The sequence below is a fragment of the Oncorhynchus tshawytscha genome, linkage group LG05, assembly GCF_018296145.1.
Source record: "Oncorhynchus tshawytscha isolate Ot180627B linkage group LG05, Otsh_v2.0, whole genome shotgun sequence".
NCBI classification, from domain to species: Eukaryota; Metazoa; Chordata; class Actinopteri; order Salmoniformes; family Salmonidae; genus Oncorhynchus; species Oncorhynchus tshawytscha.
In genome coordinates this window covers 39,062,948-39,083,045 of record NC_056433.1, presented here as the reverse complement: position 1 = coordinate 39,083,045, position 20,098 = coordinate 39,062,948, and the positions used below count along the sequence as shown (strand labels likewise).

Here is a 20,098-nt window from a genome sequence, read left to right as displayed (position 1 = left end):
GAAGCAGATGCTAAACTACAGGACTGTTTTGCTATCACAGACTGTGACATGTTCCGGGATTCTTCCGATGGCATTGAGGAGTACACCACATCAGTCTCTGGCTTTATCAATAAGTGCACCGAGGACGTCGTCCACACAGTGACCGCACGTACATACCCCAACCAGAAGCCATGGATTACAGGCAACAATCGCACTGAGCTAAAGGGTAGAGCTGCAGATTTCAAGGTGTGGGACTCTAACCCGGAAACTTATAAGAAATCCTGCTATGCCCTCCGACGAACCATCAAACAGACAAAGCGTCAATACAGGGCTAAGATTGAATCGTACTAGACCAGCTCCGACGCTCGTCTTATGTGGCAGGGCTTGCAAACTATTACAAACTACAAAAGGGAAGCACAGCCGCGAGCTGCCCAGTGACACGAGCCTACCACACAAGCTAAATCCCTTCCATGCTCGCTTCAAGGCAAGAAACACTGAGGCATGCATGAGAGCATCAGCTGTTCCGGACGACTGTGTGATCACGCTCTCCACAGCCAACTTGAGTAAGACCTTTAAATAGGTCAACATACACAAGGCTGCGGAGCCAGACGGATTACCTGGACGTGTGCTCCGGGTATGTGCTGACCAACTGGCAGGTGTCTTCACTGACATTTTCAACATGTCCCTGATTGAGTCTGTAATACCAACACGTTTCAAGCAGCTCACCATAGTCCCTGTGCCCAAGAAGACAAAGGCAAGACTAAGGAGTTGATTGTGGACTACAGAAAAAGGAGGACCGAGCAGGCCCCCATTCTCATCGACGGGGCTGTAGTGAAGCAGGTTGAGAGCTTCAAGTACCTTGGTGTCCACATCAACAACAAACTAGAATGGTCCAAACACACAAAGACAGTCGTGAAGAGGGCACGACAAAGCCTATTCCCCCTCAGGAAACTAAAAAGATTTGGCATGGGTCCTGAGAACCTCAAAAGGTTTTACAGCTGCAACATCAAGAGCATTCTGACTGGTTGCATCACTGCCTGATACGGCAATTGCTCGGCCTCCCACCACAATGCACTACAGAGGGTAGTGCGTACAGAGGGTAGTGAGTATGGACTAAGCTGCCTGCCATCCAGGACCTCTACACCAGGCGGTGTCAGAGGAAGGCTCTAAAAATTGTCAAGGACCCCAGCCACCCCAGTCATAGACTGTTCTCTCCACTACCGCATGGCAAGTGGAACTGGAGTGCCAAGTCTAGGACAAAAAGGCTTCTCAACAGTTTTTACCCCCAAACCATAAGACTCCTGAACAGGTAATCAAATGACTACCCGGACCATATGCATTGTGTGCCCCCCCCCTCAACCCCCTTTACACTGCTGCTACTCTTTGTTTATCTTATATGCATAGTCACTTTAACTATACATTCAGGTACATACTACTACCTCAATTGGCCCGACCAACCAGTGCCCCCGCACATTGGCTAACCGGGCTATCTGCATTGTGTCCCGCCACCCACCACCCCCCTCTTTTACGCTACTGCTACTCTCTGTTCATCATATATGCATAGTCACTTTAACCATATCTACATACTAACTCAATACGCCCGACTAACCGGTGCCTATATATAGCCTTGCTACTGTATATAGCCTCACCACTGTTTTTTTTTCCACTGTTGTTTTTTTTTTTTTTAACTTACCTATTGTTCACCGAATACCTTTTTTGCACTGTTGGTTAGAGCCTGTAATTAAGCATTTCACTATAAGGTTGACCTGTTGTATTCGGAGCACGTGACAAATAAACTTGATTTGATTAAAACAGACTTTTCAATGAATGTCTCAAAAACACCCTCTAGGGTAGCACCATGGTGTAGCCAGAGGACAGCTATTTTCCACCCACCTCTGGGTACATTGACTTCAATGCTGTTTCGCCATTGAGTAATTGTCTCTGGCCCCATCCCAGTTAGGGTGAATGATGAGCTCTACAGCAGAGTCTCAACTCAATCGCTGGTTGAAACAGTTTTCTGCCCCTCCCAAAATATATATTTTGTAGATAATTGGCCCCCTTTCTGGGAATCACCCACAGGACCAAACCTGGCCTGTTGAGGAGTGACGGACACCATCCTAGCCGGCGGGGTGCTCTCATCTTATCTCTCAACATAGACAGGGCTCTAACTCCTCTAACTCCACAATGAGATAGGGTGCAGGCCAGGCAGCAGGCTGTTAGCCAGCCTGCCAGCTTAGTGGAGTCTGCCACTAGCAGAGTAGTCAGCTCAGTTATCCCCATTGAGACCGTGTCTGTGCCTTGATCTAGGTTGGGCAAAACTAAACATGGCAGTGTTCGCTTTAGCAATCTCACTGGAATAAAAACATCCTCCATTCCTGTCATTATTGAAAAAGATTGTGATATCTCACATCTGAAAAAAGGGCTACTTAATGTTAGATCCCTCACTACCAAGGCAGTCATAGTCAAGAAACAAATTAATGATCAGAAACTTGATGTGATTGGCCTGACTGGCTCAAACCTGATGAATTTACTGTGTGAAATGAGGCTTCTCCTCCTGGTTACACTAGATTATATTCCTGCGCATCCCGGAAGAGCCGGAGGTGTTGCTAACATTTATGACAGCAAATTTACATTTACCCCAAAATAAAAAAATCATTTTTGTCTTTTGAGCTTATCGTCATGAAATCGATGCAGCCTACTGAATCACTTTTTATACCTACTGTTTACAGGCCTCCTGGGCCATAATGTGTTCCTCACTGAGTTCCCTGAATTCCAATCGGACCTTATAGTCCAACACGTCTTCGGACCTACTCATTGCCACAGTCATACCCTGGATCTAGTTTTGTCCAGTGGAATACATATTATGGATCTAAACGTTTTTCCTCGGACCACCAAATAATATTCTGCTCAGACCCCAACCAACGATCATCAAAAGCCGTCTATAAATTCTTGGACAACCCAAAAGATTCCTAGATGCCCTTCCAGACTCCCACCACCTACCCAAGGACGTCAGAGTACAAAAATCTGTTAACCATCTAACTGAGGATTTAAATGTAACCTTGCGTAATACCCTAGATGCAGTCACACCCCTTAAAAAACAAAAACATTTGTCACAAGAAATTAGCTCCCTGGTATTCAGCAAGATTTCAGAAAACTGGAACGGAATGGCGCTTCACCAAACTTACCCTTCTGACTAGCTTGGAAAGACAGTGCAATATCGAAGAGCCCTCACTGCTGTTCGATCATCCTATTTTTCCAACCTAATTGAGGGGAATGAGAACAATCCTAATGTATTCTTGATACTGCCGCAAAGCTAACTAAAAAGCAGCATTCCCCAAGAGAGGATGGCTTTCACTTCAGCAGTGATGAATTCATGAACTTCTTCGACGAAAAGATCATGATCACCAGAAAGCAAAATACAGACCCCTCTTTGAATCTGCATATTTCTCCAAATCTCTAGGATAAATGGAGACACTGAAAGTTTTAGACACATTCATGAAAATAATCTTGGCCTCTATACCTTCAAGCTGCATACTGGACCCTATTCCAACTACTGAAAAAGCGACTTCTGGTGCTTGGCCCACCAATGTTGAGAATAACAAATGGCTCCCTATCCTCTGGATATGTATACAACTCACTAAAAGTGGCAATAATAAAGCCGATCGAAAAAGCCAAACCTTGACCCTGAAAATGTTTTTAATAAACTATCGGCCTACAGTACCAGTCAAAAGTTTGGACACACCTACTCATTCAAGGGTTTTTCATTAATTGCACACTTTTCTACATTGCAGAATAATAGTGAAGACATCAAAACTATGAAAAAACAAATATTGAATCATGTAGTAACCAAAAAGGTATTAAACAAATCAAAATATATTGTATTTTATATTCTTCAAAGTAGCCTTGATGACAACTTTGCACTCTTGGCATTCTCTCAACCTGGAATGCTTTTCCAACAGTCTTTGATGGAGTTCCCACATATGCTGAGCACTTGTTGGCTGCGTTTCCTTCACTCTGCGGTCCAACTCATCCCAAACCATCTCAATTGGGTTGAGGTCGGGTGATTGTGGAGGCCTGGTCATCTGATTCAGCACTCAATCATTCTTCTACTTGGTCAAACAGCCCTTGCACAGCCTGGAGGTGTGTTCGGTCATTGTATTGTAGAAAAACCAGATGGGATGGCATATCGCTGCAGAATGCTGTGGTAGCCATGCTGGTTAAATGTGCCTTGAATTTGAAATAAATCACATAAAGTGTCACCAGCAAAGCACCCCAGCAACATCACACCTCCATGCTTCACAGTGGGCACCACACGTGGAGATCATCCTTTCACCTACTCTGCATCTCACAAAGACATGGCGGTTGGAACCAAAAATCTTACATTTGGACTTATCAGACCAAAGGACAGATTTACACCGGTCTAATGTCCATTGCTCGTTTCTTGACTCAAGCGAGTCTTCTCTTCTTATTGGTGTCCTTTAGAGGTGGTTTCTTTGCAGCAACTCGCCCATGAAGGCCTAATTCACACATTCTTCTCTGAACAGTTGATGTTGAGATGTGTGTGTTACTTGAATTCTGTGAAGCATTTATTTGGGCTTCAATTTCTGAGGCTGGTAACTCTAATGATCTTGTCCTCTGCAGCAGAGGTAACTTTTCCTTTCCTGTGACGTCCTCATGAGACCGTCAGCCAGTTTCATCATAGCGCTTGATGGTTTTTGCAAAGGCACTTGAAGAAACTTCAAAGTTCATGAAATTATCCACATTGACTGACCTTCATGTCTTAAAGTAATGATGGACTGTCATTTCTCTTTGCGGATTTGAGCTGCTCTTGCCATAATATGGACTTGGTATTTTACCAAATAGGGCTATCTTCTGTATCCCACCACCACCTTGTCACAACACAACTGGCTCAAACGCATTAAGGAAAGAAATTCCACACACCTGTTAATTGAAATGCATTCCAGGTGACTACCTCATTAAGTTGTTTGAGAAAAAGCGAAGAGTGTGCAAAGCTGCCATCAAGGCAAAGGGTGGCTACTATGAAGAATTTCAAATATATTTTGATTTGTTTAAAACTTATTTGATTACTATTCCATATGTTATTTCATAGTTTTGATGTCTTCACTATTATTCTACAATGTAGAAAACAGTAATAGAAAAACACGAATGAGTAGGTGTGTCCAAACTGTTAACCGGTACTGTATATCGAATATCCCATTCTACTAAAAAATGTTGAAAAAGTTGTTGGGCTTTCCTGTTCGGCCCACCCTTTCTTGTAGTCCACGATCAGCTCCTTTGTCTTGCTCACATTGAGGGAGAGGTTGTTGTCCTGGCACCACACTGCCAGTTCTCTGACCTCCTCCCTATAGGCCGCCTCATCGTTGTCGATGAACACTGTTGTGTTGTCAGCAAACTTAATGGTGTTGGAGTTGTGTTTGACCACGCAGTTGTGGGTGAACAAGGAATACAGGAGATGACTAAGCACACACCCCTGAGGGGCCCCAGTGTTAAAGATCAGCGTGGCAGATGTGTTGTTGCCTACTCTTACCACCTGGGGGCGCCCCGTCAGGAAGTCTAGGATCCAGTTGCAGAGGGAGGTGTTTAGTCCCAGAGTCCTTTGCTTAGTGATGAGCTTCATGGGCACTATGGTGTTGAACGCTGAGCTGTAGTCAATGAACAGCATTCTCACATACGTAGGTGTTCCATTTGTCTAGGTGAGAAAGGGCAGTGTGGAGCGCGATTGAGATTGCGTCATCTGTGGATCTGTTGGGGAGGTATGCGAATTGGAGTGGGTCTAGTGTGTCTGGGAAGGATACTGTTGATGTGAGCCATGACCAGCCTGTCAAAGCACTTCTTGGCTACTGACATGAGTGCCATGGGGTGGTAATCATTTAGGCAGGCTACCTTCGCTTCCTTGGGCACAGGGACTATGGTGGTCTGCTTGAAACATGTAGGTATTACAGACTCGGTCAGGGAGGTTGAAAATTTAATTTCAGACACTTGACAGTTGGTCCGCGCATGCTTTGAGTACATGTCCTGGTAATCCTTCTGGCCCAGCAGCTTTGTGAATGTTGACCTGTTTAAAGGTTTTGTTCATATCAGCTACCGAGAGCGTTATCACACAGTCATCCAGAACAGTTGGTTGTCTCGTGCATGCTTCAGTGTTACCTCGAAGCGAGCATAAAAGGCATTTAGCTCGTCTGGTAGGCTCGCTTCACTGGGCAGCTCGTGTCTGGGTTTCCCTTTGTAGTCCGGAATAGTTTTCAAGCCTTGCCACATCCTAAGAGCATCAGAGCCAGTGTAGTAAGATTCAATCTTAATCCTGTATTGACTCTTTGCTTGTTTGATGGTTCGTCTGAGGGCATAGCGGGATTTCTTATAAGCATCCGGATTAGTCTCCCGCTCCTTGAAAGCGGCAGCTCTAGCCTTTAGCTCGATGTGGATGTTGCCTGTAATCCATGGCTTCTGGTTGGGATATGTACGTACAGTCACTGTGGGGACGACGTCATCATTACACTTATTGATGAAGCCGATGACTGAGGTGGTGTATTCCTCAATGTCATTGGATGAATCTCAGAACATATTCCAGTCTGTGCTAGCAAAACAGTCCTGTAGTGTCGCATCCGCGTCATCGGACCACTTCTGTATTGAGTGAGTCACTGGTACTTCCTGCTTTAGTTTTTGCTTGTAAGCAGGAATCAGGAGGACAGATCTATAGTCAGATTTGACAAATGGAGGGCGGGGGAGAGCTTTGTATGCATCTCTGTGTGTGGAGTAAAGGTGGTGTAGGATTTTTTTTTCCAAGGTTGCACATGTGACATGCTGGTAAAAATATGGTAAAATTGATTCAAGTTTGCCTGCATTAAAATCCCCAGCCACCAGGAGCGCCGCTTCTGGGTGGGCATCTTTGCTTAAGGCCTTATAGAGTTGGTTGAGAGCAGTCCTAGTGCCAGCTTCGCTTTGTGGTGGTAAATAGACGGCTACGAATAATACAGATGAGAACTCTCTTTGTAGATAGTGTGGTCTACAGCTTTTCATAAGGTACTCTACACCTCAGGCGAGCAATACCTCGAGACTACTTTTATATTAGACATTGCGCACCAGCTGTTATTGACAAAAAGACACACATCCCCACCACTCTTCTTACCAGAGGTAGCATCTCTGTTCTGCCTGTGCATGGAAAATACCGCCAGCTCGATATTGTCCGATCTTTGTTCAGCCACGTCTCGGTGAAACAGAAGATGTTACAGTTTTTAATTTCCTGTTGGTAGGATAATCTTCATAGTAGGTCATCAATTTTATTTTCTGATCATATTACTCAAGTGCTAGCCTTCTTTTAACTCGGAACTACCCATCCCGGATCCGCGAGAATTGTCATCAAATACACTAATTAGCATAGCGCAACGGTCAAAAAATATCCCTAGAAAATATTTATATTCATGAAATCACAAGTGAAATATAGTGAAACACAGCTTAGCCTTTTGTTAATCACCCTGTCATCTCAGATTTTGAAATGATGCTTTACAGCCAAAGCAAGACAAGCGTTTGTGTAAGTTTATCGCTAGCCTAGCATAGCATTATGTCCAGCTAGCAGCAGGAAGCTTGGTCACAAAAATCAGAAAAGCAATCAAATTAACCGTTTACCTTTGATGATCTTCGGATGTTTTCACTGACGAGACTCCCAGTTAGACAGCAAATGTTCCTTTTGTTCCATAAAGGTTATTTTTATACCCAAAATACCTCCTTTTGTTGGTCACGTTGTGTTGAGAAATCAGTCACGACAACGCTGAAAAAAAATCCAAATGATGTCCATAATAATCGACAGAAACATGGCAAACGTTTTTTATAATCAATCCTCAAGGTGTTTTTCAAATATCTATTAGATAATATATCAACCGGGACAATTGGCTTTTCAGTAGGAGCGAGAGGAAAAATGACTACCTCTGTCTTTTACGCAAGAATCACTCAGAGCCCTCAGCTAGCCACTGACGCAATGTAGTCATTTACGCTCATTCTTCAAAATAAAGGCCTGAAACTACATCTAAAGGCTGTAGACACCTTAGGGAAGCCACAGAAAAAGGAATCTGGTTTATATTCCTTTCAATGGGCAATAGGGATGCATAGAAAGACAGGAGTTTCAAAATAAGAGTCACTTCCCGATTGGATTTTTCTCAGGATTTCGCCTTCAAAATCAGTTCTGTTATACTCACAGACAATGTTTTTTACAGTTTTGCAAACTTTGTTTTCTATCCTACACTGTCAATTATATGCATATTCTAGCATCAGGTCCTGAGAAATATGCGGTTTACTTTGGGAACGTTATTTTTCCAAAATTAAAAATAGTGCCCCTTAGTTTCAAGAGGTTTTAAGGCTAGGGCTGATTTCAAGGTTTTACTGCTGTCCTACAAAGCATTACATGGGCTTGCTCCTACCTATCTCTACAATTTGGTCCTGCAGTCCATACCTACACATAAGCTACAGTCACAAGACACTGGCCTACTTGTCGTCATTAGAAATTCTAAGCAAACAGCTGGAAGCAGTGGTTTCTCCTATTGAGCTACATTTTTATGGAATGGTCTTCCTATCCATGTGAGTTATGTAGACTCGGTCTCAACCTTTAAGTCTTTACTGAAGACTTATCTCTTCAGTAGGTAATATGATTGAGTGCGGTCTGAACCTGGGGTGCCAAGGTGAACGGTAATGCACTGGAAGGGATGAACCGCCGATGCTGTCTGATGGGCTCCCCTCTCTCCACTGAGATTATCTGCCTCTGATTCTATTGCAGGGGCTGAGTCACTGGCTTACTACTGCTCTTCCATGCTGTCACTTTAATGGGTTGAGTCACTGACATGATCTTCCTGTCCGGTTTTGCGCCCCCTCATGCAGTAGAGGAGACCTTTGTGGGCTACACTCAGCCTTGTCTCAGGGTAGTAAGTTGGTGGTATGTTAATATCCCTCTAGTGGTATGGGGGCTGTGCTTTGGCAAAGTGGGTGGGGTTATATCCTGCCTGGTTGGCACTGTCCCGGGGTATTGTCGGACGAGGCCACAGTGTCCCCCGACCCCCCCGTCTCAGGCTCCAGTATCTATGATGCAATAGTTTTTGTGCCGGGGGGGTAGGGTCAGTCTGTTATATCTGGTGTAATTCTCTGGTCTTATCTGGTGTCCTGTGTACATTTAAGTACGCTCCCTCTAATTCTCTCTCTCTCCCTCCTCCCAGAGGACATGAGCCCTAGGACCATGCCTCAGGACTACCTGGCCTGATGATTCCTGGCTTTCCCCAGTCCACCTGGTCGTTTGTTGCTCCAGTTTCAACGGTTCTGCCTATAGCTATGGAACCCTGACCTGTTCACCGGACGTGTTACCTTGTCCCAGACCTGCTGTTTTCGACTCTCTTTCTACCGCACATGCTGTCTCGACCTCTGAATGCTTGGTTATGAAAAGCCAACTGACTTTTACTCCTGAGGTACTAATCTGTTGCACCCCATACAACCACTGTGATTATTATTAAACCCTGCTGGTTATCTATGAACGTCTTAAAGAACAATCTGGCCTTAATGGCCATGTACTCTTATAATCTCCATCCGGCACAGTCAGAAGAGGACTGGCCACCCCTCAAAGCCTGGATTCTTCCTAGGTTCCTACCTTTCTAAGGAGTTTTTCCTAGCTACCGTGCTTCTTCATCTACATTTCTTGCTGTTTGGGGTTTTAGGCTGGGTTTCTGTATAGCACTTTGTGACATCTGCTGATGTAAAAAGGGGTTCATAAATAAAAAATAGTTTTAATTCAATACAAAACCTAGGAGGCTGATGGTTCTCACCTCCTTCCACCGACATAAACAATAATTATGTCAACCTCCAGAGGACATCCTCCAACTTATCAGAGCTCTTGCAGTATGAACTAACATTTTGTCCATCAAATCAAAGTATCAGAGAATGAATCAAGCACTGAAAATATAAGCTACAACTAGCTACCACTGCAGTGAATAAAGTGTGCTAAGAAGTTGACTCAAAGAGAGAGACACAATAGTTGAACAGTTTTGAACAAATTAATTTCTTCAAAAATTATGGAGAAGCAGCAGAGAGAAAGAAAGAGAGAGTGCTAGCTTTCATTTATTTATTTTTCTTCTCAGTTTACCTTTCAATTACTTAGCTAATGCAGGTAATTTAGCCTACTCAGCAACCTGACTCAAACAGAGAGGAATGCTATTCATCATAACTAGCAGGTTGAGGCTATCCAACACTGCATCTCTTCCATGTCAAGATAAGCTTTCAGATTCATTAATGTGTTGTCACCGGGCCCGCCGGTGTAACTGCTAGCTGTTCAGTCGTGGTCAAAAGTTGAGAATGACACACATATTCATTTTCACAAAGTTTGCTGTTTCAGTGTCTTTAGATATTTTTGTCAGATGTTACTATGGAATACTGAAGTATGATTACAAGCATTTCACAAGTGTCAAAGTCTTATTGACAATTACATGAAGTTGATGCAAAGAGTCAATATTTGCAGTGTTGACCCTTCTTTTTCAAGACCTCTGCAATCCGCACTGGCATGCTGTCAATTAACTTCTGGGCCACATCCTGACTGATGGCAGCCCATTCTTGCATAATCCTGCTTGGAGTTTGTCAGAATTTGTGGGGTTTTGTTTGTCCACCCACCTCTTGAGGATTGACCACAAGTTCTCAATAGGATTAAGGTCTGGGGAGATTCCTGGCCATGGACCCAAAATATCGATGTTTTGTTTCCCGAGCCACTTAGTTATCACTTTTGCCTTATGGCAAGGTGCTCCATCATGCTGGAAAAGGCATTGTTCATCACCAAACTGTTCCTGGATGGTTGGGAGAAGTTGCTCTCCGAGGATGTGTTGGTACCATTTTTTATTCATCGCTGTGTTCTTAGGAAAAATTGTGAGTGAGCCCACTCCCTTGACTGAGAAGCAACCCCACACATGAATGGTCTCAGGATGCTTTACTGTCGGCATGACACAGGACTGATGGTAGCGCTCACCTTGTCTTCTCCGGACAAGCTTTTTCTGGATGCCCCAAACAATCGGAAAGGGGATTCATCAGAGAAAATGACTTTACCCCAGTCCTCAGCAGTCCAATCCCTGTACCTTTTGCAGAATATCAGTCTGTCCCTGATGTTTTTCCTGGAGAGAAGTGGCTTTTTTGCTGCCCTTCTTGACACCAGGCCATCCTCCAAAAGTCCTCGCCTCACTGTGTGTGCAGATGCACTCACACCTGCCTGTTGCCATTCCTAAGTAAGCTCAGTACTGGTGGTGCCCCGATCTCGCATCTGAATCAACTTTAGGAGACGGTCCTGGCGCTTGCTGGACTTTCTTGGGCGCCCTGAAGCCTTCTTCACAACAATTGAACCTCTTTTCTTGAAATTCTTGATCATCCGATAAATGGTTGACTTAGGTGCAATCTTACTGGCAGCAATATCCTTGCCTGTGAAGCCTTTTTTGTGCAAAGCAATGATGACGGCACGTGTTTCCTTCCAGGTAACCATGGTTGACAGAGGAAGAACAATGATTCCAAGCACCACCCTGTAATTTGAACTCAACCAGCATGACAGAGTGATCTCCAGCCTTGTCCTCGTCAACACTCACACCTTTGTTCATGAGAGAATCACTGACATGATGTCAGCTTGTCATTGTGGCAGGGCTGAAATGCAGTGGAAATGTTTTTGGGGGATACAGTACATTTGCATGGCAAAGAGAGACTTTGAAATTAATTGCAATTCATCTGATCACTCATCATAACACTTGAGTATATGCAAATTGCCATCATACAAACTGAGGCAGCAGAATTAATACTTCTGTCATTCTCATAACTTTTGGCCACGACCGTACACTATACTGTGTGATTGTACACATGGATTGGATTGTGGGTTTACTAACACGTTAGCTAATATGGTGACAAAAAATGTGTTAATTGTATTTAGCTTTAGCTTGGAGAGGTTTTTAAACCTGGTCACAGACAGCTGTTGTGTTGTGTACTGAAGTCCACAAGCGAAGGAAAAAGGTGAGAGGAGAGCGCTTGGATGGAAAATGGAATTATACAACGAGCAAAGTGATGATTCTGTACATGGTTGTTATGTAAGTGAACTGTGTGTGCAGGTGATCAGGGGTGTATTCATTCCGCCGATTCTGTTGCAAAACTTTTTTAAACTGAAGCAAACGGAATGAAACAGGGATGGACCTACCTGAATTTGTCCAAGAGAAACTCGTTAAAGTCACAAAACACAACGTTTTGGAACTGTTGACTAATGATTACACCCAAGATCAGCTAGATGCAGGCAAGAGTGCAAGGCGGTATTGAATGTGTCGCAGTCTGTTACCTTGATTACTCCAATTTGTCTCTTGACCTGTGCACCTACATTATAAACTGTAATTTGTAGGCTAGGTTGTAACAACCTCATTATGGGTATAGGGGAAATTAGAGTATCATGTCGTAGCCTAAACCTATCAATGTTACATTGAGCTGGGGGAATTGAATATGAATAACAGTCATCCAATATGCTGTAATTGAAAAAACAAAATGTGTCCTCCATCTTAAATGGTACCGGCCACCACTGGTGTGTGTGTGTGTGTTCCCAGCCCCATCCAGGTTTAATATGGAGAAAATTACAATGGGACCTCCCACAGCCCCTCGACCCCTGTAGAACAGTCACACTAACACTCGCCTGGTGGGTGTCTGTATGTCTGTGTGTGCCTCAGCACCCTGACTGTGTTGGCTGATAGGTTTCCCAGGGGGTCCACTAACAACAGCTAACCTGCTGAGGTGGAGAGAACAACACTCTCCTGCTTCCCCGTACACAGTTTAATCAAGAGGAGGCAAGACCCTGCACTGCAGTCCCTCACTGCATCCACTTTAGGCTGCAGGTACCAGGCATTATAGGTCAAAATGGACTGCTTGGTTTTTAACAACATCAGAGAATATTCTATTGTATAAATCAATGGTCTAATAAAGTGTGGATGTGAAAAACTAAAGCTACAAGATGAGGATAACCCTACTTCAATGAACAGAAAGAGAACAGGAAGAATAGATGAGAAGAGATAAGTGGATGATGACCCTACTGTAGAGGGATGAGTTCAGGGATCCATCCGGTCAGAGCATGGATGACAGTGAACTCTCCCAGCTCCTTCCTCTGTTCCGACACCACACTGCAACACAAACACACATATACTGTACACACACATTACACCACAATGTACAAAACACACATTAGGAAACCACTGCTAAATTGACTACTATAGTTCCGGCTAACACACACACACACACACACACACACACACACACACACACACACACACACACACACACACACACAGTATCACAGCAGGGAGATTTGACCTAGCAGCAATTGGATGGGATAGTCAGAGACAGACAGTGGCTTCTCAGGCTTACAGAGGAAAAGTAATTTCATGCTTGATTGTTTATGAAATACACAAACACAGAAGTTGATTTCAGAGAAACCCTGGGAATTCTATTATATGATCCATGTGTGTGTGTGTGTGTGTCTTATTGTTGGGGTGTGTGTGTGTGGGTGTACAGGTGTCCTGCTAGTGTTTTTGAACTGAAACAGATGTTTGTGTGTCTAATTGCACCTCATGGGACACTGTGCCCAACCTGTTCAGTAGACAGTAATGAATAGCAAAATGAAAGTTGATCAATGTTTACTGTTTGGCCTTACTCACTATCTGACACTGAAAAACTATAAACCATTCTAAAATTGTTACTGAGCTCCATACTGTGCTCCACTGTGATTTCTATAAAAAGCACACCAACAAAAATGGATATGGAAGATTCACGATTAAGACTATGCTTTTTATGACAGACACATGGTAAAAGTTTTTCAGAGCTTTATCTTCTTTGAACTTTCACTGGGGGTTATAAAAGATTCACAAGCAGAGAGAAACCTGATTTCCTGGATGAGATGAAACATTCATGGCCCAACCTTTGACAAACATAAAACTACAACATACAGTAAATCCGACAATTACATGCACGCACAAGCCACCAAATTGTAGAGTGACAGACCGGGGAATTGACCCACTGTGTCTGTTTCTACATTGCCAACAAAATAGCCCAGCAGTGTGTGTGTGTGTTTGTGTGTGCTGCTGTAGTGCTTTGTTTACTTACCTTCCCCATCATGTACAGTAATAAAGTCCTCTGTAAACATATGGGGAGGTGTACTGGGGCTGAAATGAATGGCCTAAGGTGTCTAAGCCACCTCCCCTGGTGCCAGTGTTTCCCCAAGCATGTTTCTTCAGAAGCGGTGGCAAAGGTAATATTTGTTGGGGTTAGAACGACTGTATGAAGGTCACTTCCGGTGACTTTTTAATAGGACAATCTACTCCAAAATGCATGAAAATGTCATTATGTTGACACCATCAGAAAAATACTGCAAAAGATGAGACCACCTGCCTTGTAGGGAGGTGAGGGGCAAGTGTTGGTTGTGTGCTCGTGGCTCTCATTTTTCGCCACTGCTCATTCGGTTTTTCCACAAATAAACAGTACCAGTCAAAAGTTTGAACACACCTACTCATTCAAGGGTTTTTATTTATTTGTATTATGTATAATAATAGTGAAGACATCAAAACTATGAAATAACACATATGGTATCATGTAGTAACCAAAAAAAGTGTTAAACAAATCAAAATATATTTTATATTTGAGATTCTTCAAATGGCCACCCTTTGCCTTGATGACAGCTTTGCACACTCTTGGCATTCTCTCAATCAGCTTCCTGAGGAATGTAAAGCACCCTAACACCATCACACCTTCTCCTCAAAGCTTCACACATGCAGAGATCATCCTAGGCAGTTGGACTCATCAGACCAAAGGACAGATTTCCACCAGTCTAATGTATATTGCTCGTGTTTCTTTGCTCAAGCAAGTCTCTTCTTATTATTGTTATCCTTTAGTAGTGGTTTCTTTGCAGCAATTCGACCATGAAGGCCTGATTCACGCAGTCTCTGAACAGTTGACATTGAGATGTGTCTGTTACTTGAACTCTGGTAACTCTAATAAACTTATCCTCTGCAGCAGAGGTAACTTTGGGTCTTCCATTCCTGTGGCGGTCCTCAGTTTCATCATAGCGCTTGATGGTTTTTGCAACTGCACTTGAAGAAATGTTCAAACTTCTTGAAATGTTCCGCATTGACTGACCTTCATGTCTTAAAGTAATGATGGACTGTCATTTCTCTTTGCTTATTTAAGCTGTTCTTGCCATAATATGGACTTGGTATTTTACCAATTAGGGCAATCTTCTAACACATAGAGGAAAGAAATTCTGCAAATGAACTTTTAACAAGGCACACCTGAAATGCATTTGTAGTGACTACCTCCTTAAGCTGGTTGAGAGACTGCCAAGAGTGAGCAAAGCTGTCATCAAGGCAAAGGGTGGTAGCCTAGTGGTGAGAGCGTTGGACTTGTAACCGAAAGGTTGCAAGATCGAATCCCTGAGCTGACAAGGTAAAATCTGTCGTTCTCCCCCTGAACAACGCAGTTAACCCACTGTTCCTAGGCCATCATCGAAAATAAGAATTTGTTCTTAACGGACTTGTCTAGTTTAAAAAAAAAACATTTAAATATATTTTGATTTGGTTAACACTTTTTTGGTTACTAAACTCAGCAAAAAAAGAAACGTCCCCTTTTCAGGACCCTGTCTTCCAAAGATAATTTGTAAAAATCCAAATAACTTCACAAATCTTCATTGTAAAGGGTTTAACACCATTTCCCATGCTTCTTCAATGAATCATAAACAAATAATGAACATGCACCTGTGGAACGGTCGTTAAGACACTAACAGCTTACAGACGGTAGGCAATTAAGGTCACAGTTATGAAAACGTAGGACACTAAAGAGGCCTTTCTACTGACTGAAAAACACCAAAAGAAAGATGCCCAGGGTCCCTGCTCATCTGCATGAATGTGCCTTAGGTATTCTGCAAGGAGGCATGCAGATGTTGCCAGGGTAATAAATTGCAATGTCCATACTGTGAGACGCCTAAGACAGCGCTACAGGACGGACAGTTGGTTGTCCTCGCAGTGGCAGACCACATGTAACACCTGCACAGGATCGGTACATCCGAACATCACAGCTGGTTGACAGGTACAGGATGGCAACAACAACTGCCGAGTTACACCAGGAATGCACAATCCCTCAATCAGTGCTCAGACTGTCCGCAATAGGCTGAGAAAGGCTGGACTGAGGGCTTGTAGACTTGTTGTAAGGCAGGTCCTCACCAGACATCACCGGCAACAATGTCGCCTATGGGCACAAACCCACCGTCGCTGGACCAGACAGGACTGGCAAAAAGTGCTCTTCACTGACGAGTCGCGGTTTTGTCTCACCAGGGGTGATGGTCGGATTCACGTTTATTATCGAAGGAATCAGCGTTCCACCGAGGCCTGTACTCTGGTGGAACGCTTTGGAGGTGGAGGGTCCGTCATGGTCTGGGGCGGTGTGTCACAGCATCATCGGACTGAGGTTGTCGTCATTGCAGGCAATCTCAACGCTGTGCGTTACAGGGAAGACATCCTCCTTCCTCATAAGGTACCCGTCCTGCAGGCCCATCCTGACATGACCCTCCAGCATGACAATGCCAACAGCCATACTGCTCGTTCTGTACGTGATTTCCTGCAAGAAAGGAATGTCAGTGTTCTGCCATGGCCAGCGAAGAGTCCGGATCTCAATCCCATTGAGCAGGTCACCCTCCGACCTGTTGGATCGGAGGGTGAGGGGTAGGGCCATTCCCACCAGAAATGTCCAGGAACTTGCAGGTGCCATGGTGGACGAGTGGGGTAACATCTCACAGCAAGAACTGTCAAATCTGGTGCAGTCCATGAGGAAGAGATGCACTGCAGCATTTAATGCAGCTGGTGGCCACTCCAGATACTGACTGTTACTTTTGATTTTAACCCCCGCTTTGTTCAGGGACACATTATTCCAGTTCTGTTAGTCACATGTCTGTGGAACTTGTTCAGTTTATGTCTCAGTTGTTGAATATTGTTATGTTCATACAAATATTTACACGTCTAGTTTGCTGAAAGTAAACACAGTTGACAGTGAGAGAACGTTTCTTTTTTTGCTGAATTTACATGATTCCATGTGTTATTTCATAGTTTTGATGTCTTCACTATTATTCTACAATGTACAAAATAGTAAAAATGAAGAATAACCCTTGAATGAGTAGGTGTGTCCAAACTTTTCACTGGTACTGCATGTTAAAACTTGTCATTGATCTTAAATGGTTTAGTGCAAGATTTTGGTAATTAAGCCATTTTTCTACTTACCCAGTCAGATTAACTAATGGGTACCATTATTTATGTCTCTGTGTGCAGTTTGAAGGAAGTTGAAGGTAGTTTTGCGAGACACTGCTAACTAGCATTAGAACAATGACTGGAAGTCAATGGGAATGTGAGACTTTAATCATTGTGCTAATGCTAGTTCGTAATTGTTAGAAACTTTCTTTAAACTGCACATAGACACATAAAAATGGTATCCATGAGTTCATTTGACTCTGTAACTAGAAAAAGTGCTTAATTGCCAATCGCATAAATATATATAGAAATAAATCAAAATAATTTGAATTTAAAAAACAAAATTGGGGGGGGGGGAATTTTACCCCTATTTCTCCCCAATTTCGTGGTATCCAATTGTTTAGTAGCTACTATCTCGTCTCATCGCTACAACTCCCGTACGGGCTCGGGAGAGACGAAGGTTGAAAGTCATGTGTCCTCCGATACACAACCCAACCAAGCCGCACTGCTTGCATCCAACCCACAGCACGAATCCAACCCGGAAACCAGCCGCACCAATGTGTCAGAGGAAACACGTGCACCTGGCAACCTTGGTTAGTGAGCACTGCGCCCGGCCCGCCACGCGAGTCGCTGGTGCGCGATGACAAGTATATCCCTTCCGGCCAAACCCTCCCTAACCCGGACGACGCTAGGCCAACTGTGCGTCGGCCCACGGACCTCCCGGTCGCGGCCGGTTACGACAGAGCCTGGGCACAAACCCAGAGTCTCTGGTGGCACAGCTGGCGCTGCAGTACAGCGCCCTTGCCCGCTGCGCCACCCGGGAGGCCCCCAAATGTTATTTCTTATGACTATTTTGTCTGCAACGATTTAGCAGCAGCTGCAGCATGGGTTCGATTCCGGACTACTGGAAATTCAGCACACTCTCCATCTTCCCACTCTACTTTTGTCCTATCCAATAATTAAAAGAAGAAAAAAAATGAAAAAAATGGGGAAAAAATGAATGTGAGTTGTGCTTTCTAAGCACCGTGTTAGTACTATGGACTGATAATAGGGTGTGTGCCAGGGGAGAACGGCTACCACCTCTCATTGAAGCTACGGAAGTTCAATGCCGACTTTGGTACTGCAGACATTGTTTCAAGATGGAAAAATTGTAATCTTTGTGGTCAATCTTTGCGTACATATTTTTTTGGGGGGGGACAATCATGGTGCCAATAATTGCTTCTAATACACCAGATGTATGTCCTTGAACTGATTGATAAAAAATATTTAAAAATTGCACACAGAAGAAGTTAAGGATAATTTAGTTGCTGATGGCAGCCTGCGGTACCCAGTTTGGCCTTCAACTTGAGATACTCAATGAGAGAGGGCAACACAGAGCCTGCAACGTCGCTTCCTGGAGTAGCTCAAACTGCGCATGTTATGTCTCCATGAGACGCCGTCTTAACCGACTTCAATGCGGTATTGAGTCTTCACATAGGAATGAAAGAAATACTACAGTTTACTATAGAAAACTACAGTACTTACTATAGAATCCTGTAGTAAACTGTAGTATACTGTAGAATACTATACTACACTCTAGTATCCTTCGATCACATGTAGTACTTACTATAGCATTTTGTAGTATACTGTAGAATAGTAATAGTACAGTATAATCCACAAAAAAACACTGTAGTAAACACTACAGTAATTTCTGCAAAAAAACAACACTTTTTTAACTATGGTAAATACAACAGTATTTCATTTGCCCATTTCTCCAGTAGGTGGTTTCCACAACAAGAAAGCTTCTACTTCTATGTCAAAGATAATACAATAAATACACTATAGTAAATACTACAGTGATATCAGAAATATCTGAAAAAAAACACAACAGTAAATACTGCAGTATATTACAGTCCACAAAAACACTACAATAAATACTCCAATTCGCAAAAACACTACATTAGTTACAATAATATGGACTACAGTTTGTTTTACAACAGTATTCATATTATAGCTAGTGGCAATATTTGACTTTTTGTGAGACCCAATTCACATAGAAGTATAGATGTATCGTTATTCTTGAAAGCAAGTCTAAGAAGCAGTAGATCTGTTCTATGTCCACTATTTATATGCTTCCCATTCTTAAGTTTTGTTTTTGTGTCTTTTACTTTCGGTTTTGTACACCAGCTTCAAGCCTCTGCAACAATATTTTTGGTTATGGAAAATATATTTCACAGCGGTTTAGATGGTACAATGATTCTCATCACATATACTGAAATGGTGGAGCAATTTCTGCATAGTGCAACTTTAACTGTAAATACTACAATATTCTACAGTTTACTAAAGTAAATGCTACAGTATTCACTGTAGTGTTTCTGCAGAATTTTGTCTGCCAAAACTACAGCCAATATAACAGTAAAGTCTGCAAAAACACAAGTGAATACTATAGTATTTATACCAGAGTATACTATAGTATTTTCTCATATGGGTGGTATCACTTGATCGATGGCTTTGTCAATTCATATATACAGTCATTGGTTTGTGCCACCCCCCAGTATTGAAGTTGATTGTTGATTTGTGTCCCCTCTAGGGTGGTTGAGAGGTTTCAGTAGGATTTAACTATGGTTGAACTCACTCTGTGTTGGCCAGTTTAATGATGGCCTTGGCCAGCAGCATGGGCCACAGCTCTGATTGGTTGGTGGTGGCAGGAAGCAGCAGGTTGTTGTCCTCATCAAATGGCAATGCATCGTCCACCATGATCTTCCTCCAGCAACCCTGACAGAAGGGGGAAAAAAAAGCGAACGGATGAGGGAACAATAGAGCGAGGAGGAAGGGAGAAAGAAGGCAAGGAAGAGAGAGTGACAGAAATT

The 20,098-nt window shown here is 43.3% G+C and overlaps 1 protein-coding gene across 1 annotated transcript in view; it reads right to left on the bottom strand.

The window, feature by feature from the left end:
- adgb (androglobin) overlaps positions 1-20,098 on the bottom strand; it is a 108,753-nt gene that overhangs the window by 77,181 nt on the left and 11,474 nt on the right. The window contains exons 6-7 of the mRNA XM_024400322.2: positions 19,864-20,003; positions 13,059-13,145 (exon numbers count right to left, since the gene is read on the bottom strand). Of these exons, the coding sequence (XP_024256090.1) occupies positions 13,059-13,145; positions 19,864-20,003 (227 nt within the window). The remainder of the gene's footprint in view (positions 1-13,058; positions 13,146-19,863; positions 20,004-20,098) is intronic.